Source organism: Panthera leo, chromosome B3 (genome assembly GCF_018350215.1).
Source record: "Panthera leo isolate Ple1 chromosome B3, P.leo_Ple1_pat1.1, whole genome shotgun sequence".
In the NCBI taxonomy this organism is placed as follows: Eukaryota; Metazoa; Chordata; class Mammalia; order Carnivora; family Felidae; genus Panthera; species Panthera leo.
Genome location: NC_056684.1, coordinates 102,281,741 through 102,294,377, shown reverse-complemented (window position 1 = coordinate 102,294,377; position 12,637 = coordinate 102,281,741). Strand labels below are relative to the sequence as shown.

At 39.6% G+C, this 12,637-nt stretch overlaps 1 protein-coding gene across 1 annotated transcript in view; it reads left to right on the top strand.

Annotated features, from left to right (window-relative positions):
• Positions 1-244: 244 nt before the first annotated feature.
• ATG14 (autophagy related 14) overlaps positions 245-12,637 on the top strand; it is a 39,472-nt gene continuing 27,079 nt past the window's right edge. The window contains exon 1 of the mRNA XM_042943320.1: positions 245-481. Coding sequence (XP_042799254.1) covers positions 261-481 — 221 coding nt within the window. The 5' untranslated portion in view covers positions 245-260. The remainder of the gene's footprint in view (positions 482-12,637) is intronic.

Below are 12,637 nucleotides of genomic sequence, written 5' to 3'. Positions count from 1 at the left end.
GCGGATGATGACATTTTGTTTGGCTGACCCGCCCCTCTAACACCATTCTCCCCGCTGGGGGCGCGCTGCCCCTCAAGCCGTAAGGAAAAGTTACAGCGCCTCCCGCCAGCGGGCCTGGCAGACAGCTCTGAGAGGCTGGGCGAGGGGCTCGCGGGGATCCCGCCCGCCCTCTCGGCACCACCCCAGGCCCCTCCTCCTCGCCCAGGATGCACCTGGTTGAAAACAAAATCCCACGTGACTGGCTCTGCTCTCAGGCCATCATGGCGTCTCCCAGTGGGAAGGGAGCCCGGTCGCTGGAGGCTCCTGGCTGCGGGCCCCGGCCGCTCGCCCGGGACCTGGTGGACTCCGTGGACGACGCGGAGGGGCTGTACGTGGCGGTCGAGCGTTGTCCGCTGTGCAACACCACCCGCCGGCGGCTGACCTGCGCCAAGTGCGTCCAGAACGGCGATTTCGTCTACTTCGACGGCCGCGACCGGGAGAGGTACGGCAGCCGCCCCGGCTCTATTGTTTCTTTCCCGAGTGTCTCCTCCCGCTCGGCGAATAGTGAGGCTTGAGCCTGGGGCCCGGGTCCGGGGCCCGGAGAGAGGGGAATGGGGAGGGTGAGTAGCTGCTTTGCGCCGGCGCTTTGCTCCCAGGGGTCAGGGTCGGGGGTTGGGGACCAGATGAGGAAGGTCGCGGTTTCCCCGTAACCCACGGGAGAAGAGACCCCACGGTGCTCCTGGGTACTAAAGATAAAGGAATAGATGGTGACTCTGGATAAGTCTTCCCCTATTGCTCCCATAGAGTTGGATTCTCGGCACTTTGCTGCACTTCCATTCAAAAGCTTGGTTTAACCTTTATGTTCTAAAGCACATTCATTCTCTAGAGGAGACACCAGACGAGAATCAGATAACTGGTTAAGAAGGATTCGGGGCCGTGATACCCTGTGTCACAGCTGGACCTTGTTATGAGACACGCTTACTCTGATGTATAATTAGGACTAGCTAGTTGCTCCCTTTCCCCCTATGCCTCCAAGGATGCTAAGGCTTTTGGCGATGTGTTTTGGCTTCTGTAAAAATCCAGACTGGGAGCCACAAATCCTTAGTTAAGAGAATTGAATTTAGGAACATGTTTTGGCCTTGTTTTGAAATCTAAACACAGAGCTACAAGTCCCTGGTTAAGATAATTGAAAAATTAGTCTCATTAACTGCAGGGTCTCAACGTTTGTTTCAGTGATTTAGTGTCATTGATAGTAAGAGCTTTTTGAGTGTGAAAGTTCAGGTATTAATTCATTTGTAACAGCCCAATATGTTATTACCTCCAACTTACTCTTGAGGAAGCTGCACAGTAAGTGCCTTGCCTTGGTCACACAGATAATGAGCATAAGAATCAGAATTAAAATCCAGGCAGCATGAACCCATATATTGTGCACCTAACCACTGGATTGTACCACCTCTATATTTGGAAATATTTTGAGCTCCTAGTATTTCTCTGATAATAAATGGAGTTTCTCTTTTGAGATTTGTGTATCTTTTTAGTTCATTGCTATGTCTCATTGATGCACTTGATGACTTTAGAAACTGCTGGTGTAATAAGTGATAGCTTTAAAAATGAAACCAGTTGCTTTCTTATAAGACTACTAGGCATGCGATGGAAATGTCTAACTGATGGAGTTTATCAAGGCTTCAGTTCTGGACTCTCTTCTCTGTCTATACTTTTTCCCAGATACATTCTCATGAATGCTAAAGACTGCCAGACTTGTGTCTCCAATCCAGACCTCTCTGAAATCCAGTAAACAGCTGCCTACTCAACATCTGTCTCTAAATTTGTAATAAGTATCTCCATCTTAATATGGCAGACTGAACTCATGGTTTTCCATGATAAATCTCTTCTTCCTCCCATGCTCATCCCAACCCAGTAAATGGTCATCTCATTCTTTTTTGATACAGGTCAAAAAACCCTGCCAGCCTTTCTTGACTTCTCTCAAAGCCACCATATCTAATCCCATCAACAAATCCTATTTGTTCTTAAAAACCTGTCTAAAACTGACCCTTTCACTAGCTCCTGGTCTGATCTGCCAGAGGATTATTGACTCTTGAGTTTCTGCTTTCCACCCTTGCTCCCTTATAGTGTAATTTCCTACGTATTGCAGCTGGAGTAACATTTCTCTTCCATTCTTCAAATCTTCAATCTTGGAAGGGTTTCCTGTTTTACCCAAAGTATTAAAAAAAAAAAAAGGCAAAGTCCTTAACAAAAGTTCCATGTTGTCTCTTCTTCTCTGATCTCCTATTTTTCACTTAACCTCATCTGCTATACCACCCTGACGTTGCCAGTCCTCAAACATACCAAGAACACTCCTGTCTCGGAGCCATTGCAGTCTTACTCAAACTGCCAGGAACTCTTTTCTCCAAGAAATCTTCAGCCTGCTTCCTTTGTATCCTTTAGGGCTCTGCTCATACATTGGAGAAACTCTAACCATTTAATTAAAATAGTAACCTCTTTTTCCACTTAACCCGCTTTGTTGTTTTCTTTAGCACTTAGCAGTATCTTAATGGTTTATATATTAATTTGTCTACCTGCCTTCCCCCCACCCCCACCCCAGTGATGGAAGCTCTGTGAAGATGAAACTTTACCAGTTTTGTAGTCTGCTTCACATAATAGAAGCTTAATAAAGATTTGTCGAATGATTGAATGACTATCCCTTTTTCCTAAACTTAGTCTGATCCTAAACCATTTCATGATTACCCATCATGATCCATTTGTTACTAAATCCAGAAGCTTAGGAGTTGAGACTTTCCCTTTTTTCTTATTCCATGTATCCAAATCATTGGCAAGGCTATTTTATCTGCTCCAAAATAGATCCTGAATTGGTTTACTTCTAGTCCAGACAGCCATCATTTCTCTCCCAACTGCTTATTGATTTCCTTTCATTTACACATACAACTCCTCCACACAACAGCCACAGTAGAAATGTAAATCAGATAATGTCACAGTTTTGTTTAAACTTCTCAGTGGCTTTCCACTGCATTTAAAATAAAATTTCAGCTCCCTAATGTGGCATTTGAAGCTCCACTTGATTTGTCTACTGTTTATCTTCTAACTTTGGCTGTAAGTTTGAGTTAAAGTGTGGGCTTTGGATTCATGCTGCATTGAATCGAATCCACACTCTACCACTTGCTGTGTGATTTTGAACAAGTTTCTTAATATCTCCTATGCTTGTTTATTTCATTTTGAAAAGGGGGAGGGGATCCTAACTTCATAGGTTTGGTAGTGATCATGTAAGGGCATGCATTAAAGTACTTAGTGTGATGTCTAGCATATATTAAGCACTCAGGAAAGAAACTTCTGCCGTGCTCCTTCATACTTCTCCATAGTCAGGGACCTTCTCTCAAATCCTCAAACACATGAAACTTTTTCCACCACTGGGCCTTTTCCCTTACTGCTCCTTGTGCCTGAACACTTTTCCTCTTGATTGCCACTTTGTCTTTCATGTCCCTACTTAAAAACGTCACTTCCTCAGCAAGGCCTTCCCTGTCCTTTACTAAGGTAATTTTGCACTTCCGTCTCTCCCCATTCTTTTCTGTTGCAATATGCAGTTCTTTCATGGTGCTGAGCATGATACAAAATGTTGTTTATTTGAGGAAGATATCTCCATCCAGAATGTAGTTCCATGAAGGCATGAATTCTGGTTTTGTTCAGTCGGATCACCAGTGCTTTGTGCAGCAGCAGTGGGTAGTACATAGTAGGCATACTGTTGAGAGAATGGTAAAGGTAATACCACTTTAAAAATGGAGGTAGAAATTTCTTGCTAAATCTGAAAATTAAAGTGAATTTTCAGAAGAGGAGTGTGTAATAGTGGGTTTCTTTTTCTGACTAAGCAGAAATACCAGAACCATTCAAAATTTAGAGATAAAAAAGGCATTTTTTTTTTTTTTAAATAAAAAACGGCATTTTAGGGCTCAGTGATAACAGGACTGCCGCAGTGGTCTGCCTAGCTAGCTTCGCTTCTCCCACCATCTCTCCCTTTTCCCAACTGTGCGGTCCTTAACAAGTGGACTGTTTTGTTTTGTTTTGTTTTGTTTTCCTTTGTTCCCAGAACAGTGCCCTGTATCTAGTATGATGTAAGAATCTTTTAAGACCCAGGACCACTGTCCTAATAGTCAAATCATTCTTAATGAGCTCTCAATGGATACAGCTATCTCCATAAAATATCCTGGCAAGTTACAGAGGAGAAAGGTCTCTTGCTCTCAAGGATTTACACTTACTACTAACAAGCCTTCAATTGTGCAGGTCATAGCTTGATTGTGAGATATTTCACTGTCTTCAGTATTATAAAACATTTTTGTCTTCTTTGCCTTCAGACTTTTTTCCCCTTTACTTTATGAAAAGCCCCTCACTAACTGTGGGAAAACACTTGGAAATAAAATATGGACACTTACAACACAGTTTAAAAACACTTGTTTAACCTCTGATTCTTTTCAGCAAATTAGCCAAATTAGCTGTGCGTACGTAGATCTTGAACATTACAATGCATATCAAAATTCTTGTAAATGTGTTTTTTTCAGTTTTTGTTAATAGACTAGCTAATTGTAAAGGTTTTAATTGTGCAGTTCAAAGAAAATTAGATATTAATGAACAATCTACCTCACCACAATTAGTTCCTTTGACTCCTAAGAAGGGAACATGTGTCTTTGTATAACTCTGTGGACTAAATGAGTTTGGCGGGTAGATTGATTGAAAAATATCTGAATGATTCTTTTTCTGTTAATGTTCAGTGGGAAGACTTAAAATCTTGGTATCCTCACCAATGCTATCCTTTCCTCACCCCCCACCTTGGTCCCATTCCTAAAACAATATCCACTTTTTTCTCTGATTTTCATCTGCCTTTTAGCTTGTGAGCTCCTTTTTTTTGTTTGTTTGTTTTAAGTTTATTTATTCTGAGAGAGTGAGTGAGGGAGGGAGGAACAGAGAGAGAGAGAGAGAGAGAGAGAGAGAGAGAATATCCGAGCAGGCTCCATACTGTCAGCACAGATCTTGACACAGAGTTCAGTCCCACAAACCGTGAGATCATGACCTGAGCCGAAATCAAGAGTCGGATGCTTCACCAACTGAGCCACCCAGGCGTGGCACCCAGCTTGTGTGCTTCTTTAAGAGATGAAGAGGAATGATATTAAGCAGTACTCTCAACACAATCTTCTTTGGATCTTGTACTGGTGAACATTTTTAAATTATGGGGCTTTTTATGGGAACATAATTTTCTGGTGTACATAATTTGACAGCAAACATAATACTGTTACCCAATAGATAACTGACAAGTTAAGTAATCTTTCCACTCAAGACTGGAAAGAAATTGGTTACCAGGTTATGATAGGTGTAGGAATGGGACGGGAAACATAATCTGAGTACAACAGACAACATAGCACTCCAGAAAATCTGCCTGTAGGTTTAGGAACCAGTTATCTTAACTTGGATCAAAAAAGATATTTATAAGCATATGGCTATTGCTTTTATAAGTAGGTTTTCAGGAATGATGTGGCATTATGGTCACTGATGAGTTTTAAGAATATATGTTGTGCTTTTACCAGGAAACAAATAGGGGTGCTAAAAAGAGTGGTGGGATAAAAGATGAGCAGAAAATCCTAGATGTTACTGAAAATTTCAAGGGGGAAGACACACCCAACATCAAAAAAATTATTCTTTAGATATTTCTGTTCTCTCTCCAGGATCTTTTTGGTTGTCAATCATTGTAGCCTATAAGAATGTACTGTCTTGGGGCGCCTGGGTGGCTCAGTTGGTTGAGCATCCGACTTCAGCTCAGGTCATGATCTCACGGTTTGTGAGTTTGAACCCTGCATTGGGCTCTCTCTTGTCAGTGCAAAGCCTGCTTCGGATCCTCTGTCCCCCTCTCTCTGCCCCTCCCCTACTTGTGTTCTCTCAAAAATAAATAAACATTAAAAAAAAATCTGTCTTGAAGGGGGCACCTGGGTGGCTCAGTCAGTTAAGTGTCCGACTCTTGGTTTCTCTCAGGTCATGATCTCATGGTTGTGAAATTGAAACCCATGTTGGGCTCTGCGCTGGCAGCATGGAGCCTCCTTGGGATTCTCTTTCTCCTCTCTCTCTGCTCCTCCCTCACTCACACGTGCATGCACGCTCTCTCCCTCTAAATAAATAAATAAACTTAAAAAAAAAAAGAATCTACTGTCTTGAGAATTCATTTCTGCACCCACGTTTGTATACCTTCTTAGCAGAACAAAAGCTCTACGGGTGGCTAAACACTCCATCTTTAGATAAGAGTTTATCAACCTTACTGCTGTTTATGTCCTTCAGAAAGGGTCTCAACTCCCATCCCATGCAGCTTATTAATTGTATTTGTGCCAACGTCTGTGGGTCTGCTGAGAAAAATACAACTTCTGTTTTCTGTCAGTGTCAATGGCTGCTCTTTCGTTATGCCTTTTAGAATTTATAAAAGGCTTTCACATAATCTTGTTTGTTCCCTACCGCAGACCCATGAGTTATTAACCTATTTTCAACATGAGGCAATTCAGAGTATTTGTATCTTACTCCTGGGCTATGCTAATTCTTAAACTCACTTCCAGATCTGAACTATATTTTTATATATGTAGTTTATTTTAATACATTAGTAAGATTAAGTACAAAATCACTCATTGCAGCGAAGAAAAGGGAAACTAACATGTATTACACGCTAATAAGTTCTACCTTATGTTCGCATTTATCTTATTTAATCCTTGCAACCAAGTAGGGTAAGCTTTATTCCCATTTTACAAGTGAGGAAACTAAACAGTGGTTTCGTTTCTATTTTCTTTTAATGACTTAGCCTTCATTCCCACTAGCGGAGTATATTTTTACTGTATTTTCTCATATTCTAACAAAAGAACCATCCTGATCTGGACCACATCTTGTTTTGTTTTGTTTTGTTTTTTTCATATTACATTTGTCAGTAAACATCGTACCCTTGTATGCCTAAAGAATTTAAGGAAAAAAATTTGGTGACTAGTAATTCTTACTGGTTAGTATTTTAATTGAAGAAGTATTTAGTTCTTCAACCATCTCTACTTGTATAAGGGAGATTGCTGTGTTCTCTTTCCCAGGCACAGGCTGTACTCTCTCACTTTTGCCTGGGAAGCCTCACTGCCTTATTTCTAGAGCCAGAAATTATTAATTCTTGTAACAAACCTAATGTCCAAATCAGAGATGGGGAGTCTTCCCCACCAGTGACCTAAAAGCTATTCATGCTCATTTCCCCTTTTAGATTTAAGGAACCCAAGGACTATAATCTGTCTCAGGAGACCTAAGAATTTAGGTACTTTTAGGGGTTTATGTATATATTTTTATGGTGTATGTGATCCTCTAAGGAGCATGAGAAATTTTGATTAGCATCTTTTTTTTCTGATTATAGACGTACATGTGATTATTGTAGAAAACTTATAAAGTACAGAAATACCTAAAGAAAGAAACACTTTATCTGTATTCCCACATCTCTGTTAATAATTTGTTGTATCTCCTTCCAGCCGTGTGTGTGTGTGTGTGTGTGCGCGCGCGCGTGCGTGCACACACGTGCGTGCTTAATACATTTTTTCATTTGGAATCATACCATGTGTACATAGTGTGTTGTGCCTCCACCCCCCCCCCCCAACATCTCCTAAAACACATGCTCATGTCTTGTCCTCAAAAATGTTACAATGTCCTGCATGGCAGTATAGTATCATTTAATAAATCATTCTCCTATTGAACATTAACATTGTGTTCAATTTTTGCTGTTGTGACTGATTTTGTGATTGGTGCCTTCAAACATAAATATTCATCTCATCTCTAATCTATTTCTTTGAACTGCAATAGCTGGTTCAAAGGGTTTAATATTTTTTAAGTCTCTCAACTCCATATTTGAAAGGTTATTATTATTTGCCTTTCTCAAAATTCATTAGTATTTCTCAGACTTTTCTGTTGCCATATTCTTGGGCACAAAGATCTCTAGGATGAGGGTAAGCACTGGGCAGGCAGATGGAGGGATTAGAGTTATTTTAGGAAAGGATATGCTTAGGACATAGTAAGTACTCTAAGTTATGGGTGTTATGAGGATGTTATCACCTAGAATTAACAGAATTAATAATATGGATCCCTGATAGAGTACACGCCCTCGTGCTGTTTTCTCGTGGTATGACGTAGGTTTGTGTGAATAGTCTAGCCTGTGAATAGATCCACTCAGTCGCCCATGATGGTCTGTGGCCCTGGAACAGCGTGGAGTGACGGGGCTCACTCTCTTGACTGATGCCTCAGCAGCAGCACACTCCTAACCCTGTTATCCTACCTGCTGTGTTGAGATGCGTTGGTGCGGATAAAGTAGCTCTTTGCCTTGTGAAACAGCAACATTTCCTTTGCTTTTAATGCCTTCCTTCCCTTTGCAGGGCCGGCTCTAACCCATCCCCAGGTTAGCCCAGACAGGCGTAATGCCCCAAACTGGGCCATGTGCCCACTCTGGTACCACCCGGGTGCTGTGTGACCACGGGCTCCTAATTCTCATCACTCTCTGTTGCAGGGGGACTGTTTGAAAGTCAGTTTAAGGGAGTACTTTGTTAATGGGGGAAAAAGATCATAGTTGCAAAAGTATGGAAGAATTTAGGAGACAAAGTCCATTTAAGGAAGTGCTTTTTTAGGGAAAAAAACAACTCAAGTTTTGGAGGAATTTGGTAAATAATATACAAGGTATTTTTAAATTGGGAGAGAAAATATAACAAATAGTGTTGTAAAAGCCCTGGTGCTTGGTACAGGTTCACTGGCAGACTCCTTTCAGAAAACAATACAAAACTAGAGTCATTCGACATCAAAATAATTGCTAAATGTATCTGTGTAAAAGTTTGGAAAGTTCTCTAAAGCAGAAACATAAGTAGGCAGAAAGCATATTGAGAAAAAATAATGTCATGATGTTGGAAAGAAAAATGGCTAATTTCCCTAATAGCCCTTAAAAAAGCTATTAGAAAAATGAACAAAAGACATAGGGGAACAATAAAAGAGAAGTAAGTAGTCAATAAGGAAAAGACATTCCAACATTTCTAATAGTGAAATAAAGAAAGACAAATAAATGAATTATGAACTATCTTTGGGGGAAGGGGTAGGAGGCCGATTAATTTAGTAAAGACTAAAAAGAAATGTGCAGTCTTTGGAGAGAGTGAGATAAAACAGGTTCTGTTACTCCCTGTTGGTGGGGTTGTAAATTATATGAAATGATGGCGAGGAAATTTAAAGCCAACTGCCAGAATTTAGCATGTAAGTATTTGACCCAGCAGTTTATTTTATTTATAGGAATTTCTGAGAAATAAAAGCTTTTAAAGATTTGTGCACTAGGATATTCACTTATAACATTACTGATAAAGAGTGAAAATTCAGAAATGATGCCCATGTTCATCAGTAGGAGTTCATATAAATAAACTATAGGATGTCCATTCAGTGAGATTCTGTGTGTTTGTTAAAGATTGAAATTAGTGTGTATGTTCTGACCTGGAAAAAGACCAGATATTTTACGTGATCAGCCCTCCTTGAAAGGCAGTACATAAAACATTTCCTTCTTCCCCCCTTCTTTGGTAAAACATGTATCCTTAAATCTAGTTGAGTGTGATGATTGTATGAATCTTTCTACCTCTTGGAAACCAGATTGAGAGAGCACAAAATTGTGGAGTGGATTTTTTTTTTATCTTTCCATCAGTGGTGTGATGGAGAATGCAGAGAACGGATGAGTGTGCAGATGAGCAGTTGAAATGCTGACCTGGCCACATTCCTTGATCTCATCCACTCCACTGTTTAGCTTTGTTAACACCACCTATTTTTAATTTCCTTCCTGAAGAATAACATGACTCAGAAGTGTTTGATACAGTAGGAATTGTTATCTTTTGTTTATTATTCCTGCTGGCAACTGCATATTTACATTTTAAGTTTGTTTTTAACAAAGCCCAAGAGAACCAGCTCAGTATAAGGCTGGGCACGGTTGTTTGTCTTCCCAATTTGTTTTAGTGCCAAGTGGCATTTTTACAACAGATCTGAAAGAAGAACTTTTATAGTCTCTAAAAGCAAGATTTCATCCTCCATGTCAGTCATTTGTTTGCCTGGTCTGATGAGTCTTGTAAATTTGTCATCTTCAGGTTATTAGGACATGAATCACCACGTAGCCTCAGTGAGGTAGAAGTAAATACCATTAGTTTCTCATTTTTGATACATGGAAATGGAAGCATATGTCAATAATGTGTCCAAGAATACACAGTAATCTATGTAATTAGATTTCTTAATATTCTGGAAGATGCTTTGCTGTAAGTTGCAGACACAGACTAAATGCCTGATAAATTAACTGGTCAATCTATGGGTTTGTCTAGATTCCATACTGGTTTTGGAGTGTTCTAGTACTGTTTCAAGTCTAGTAGTAACTACTACCTTACTCGCCATTGCAGTGCTGTTGGTACAACTTTCTGTGATGATGTTTTGTATCTTTCCCGTCAAGTAGGCTAGCCAGCAGCTGTATGTGGCTATTGAAATATGGTTAGTACAACTGAAGAACTGAATTTTTTTGATTTTAATTTAGTCGAACAAATGTATAAAATTACTTGATTTGCTTTCTTAACATATATTTTACATTTTCAGTGACTATTAAATGGTAGGGTCATAATTAGAATTTTTTATCCCTTCTACTTTTTTCTCTTTTTAAAATTGAAGTATAATTAACATGCAATGTTATATTAGTCTCAGGTGTACAACATACTGATTTGACACTTCTATTTATTACTCAGTGCTCATCGCTGTAAGTGTAGTCACCATCTGTCACACCATACAATGTTATTACATTATTGACTATGTACTTTTCATCTCCATGACTTATTTATTTCATAATGGGAAGTTTGTCCCTCTTAATCCCCTTTATTTTGCCCCTCCACCCCGACCCACCTCCCCTCTGGCAACCACCAGTTAGTAATCAGTATTTAAGTATTTTCTTGTCTGTTTTGTTTTCTAGATTCTCCATGTAAGTGAAATCATACGGTATTTGTCTTTCTGTGTCTGACTTATTTCACTTAGCATAATTCCCTCTAGGTCTATCCATGTTGTCCCCAAAGGCAAGGTCTTACTCTTTTTTTACAGGGGAATAATACTTCATCACGTATATTTACCACATTGTCTTTATCCATTGTGTATCAATCCCTTCCATTTTGAAGTAGAAATGATATTTCAGACTCCTTTTAACCTGGATGATTTTAAGGAAAGAGATTTCTGGGGCTGTTACTATTCTGTTGTTTTCATTTAGGCTAGGAATTTGGGAGACAGCCAAAAGCCTAATCTTGGACTCCATACTATGTTACTTACTATAGCATATAGCATTAACATTGTTTTTTTTTTTTCTTTGAAAATAGCCACTGTCAACTTGTTTAAAAATCGGTTGTGTGACGTTAGTCCTATGATTTTTTTTTTTTTTAACCCAGATCCTTATAATGCAGCAAGGCACGTTTTAGGTATTCTGTAGCACATGTGACTGGTGACTACCTTAGTGAATAGCACAGATCTAGAAGATCTGAATGACACTGTTAGTCACCTTCAGCTGGTTGACCTTTATAGAACACTGTATCCAACAGCTATAGATACATATTCTTTCTGGTGCACAGGGAACTTTTCACCAGGGCATACCAGATACAAGGCCATAAGACCCTCTCAAATCAAAAGATTGAAATCTTATAGAGTATATTCTGTGACCACATCAAAATAACAGAAAACAAGAATAAGTTACCTAGAAAAGCTCACATATCTGGAAATTAAGCAATATACTTCTAAATAACTTACAGGTCAAGGAGGGAATTTATGGAAAATTAGCAATTCCAAACTAGATGATGATGAAAATATACCCTATCAATAATTTGGGGGTTAGGGTGCCTGGGTGATTCAGTTGGTTAAGCATCCAACTCTTGGTTTCAGCTCAGGTCATGCATGATATCATGGTTCATGAGTTCGAGACCCACACTGGGCTCCGTGCTGACAGTGCAGAGCCTGCTTGGGATTCATTTTCTCCCCCTCCCCCTCTCCCTCCCCCTCTCCCTCTCCCTCTCTTCCTCTCCCTCCCTCCCCCTCTCAAAATAAGTAAATTTAAAAACTTTAAAAAATACTTTAACTTTGGGGGTTTAACTAAATATGACTTTATATGGTCATATTAAAAAGAGAGGCTTAAAATTGATGTAAATTGATCTAAGTTTCTACCTTAAACTGCAAAGAAAAGAAAAGAAAAAAGAGGGGGAGCAAACTAAACTCCAAATAAGGGAGCAGGAAGAAAATGATAAGGATAAGGGTGGAAGACTGACAGAGAAAATGAACTGCGTGTGATATCCCTTCCTTTTGATAACTTGTTCTAAGTAACTTGTTAGCCCATAATGACTGGCAATAAAATTAGTAAGGAAAAAATGTTATACTTTAAAAATTATAAGGAACCAATTTATAGGTGAGAGCAGGATTGAATTAAGCTAAATAATTAAAATCATGTTTATATTAGAAGCCTTAGTTTCCTTGAATTCACATTCACTGTAGTGCTCTGATGTGCCTGTTTTAGAAGATAATTTAACCTTTGGGGTGGGGCTTCTAGACATATTTTATAAACCCGTGAAAGAATTTTGCTGACTGA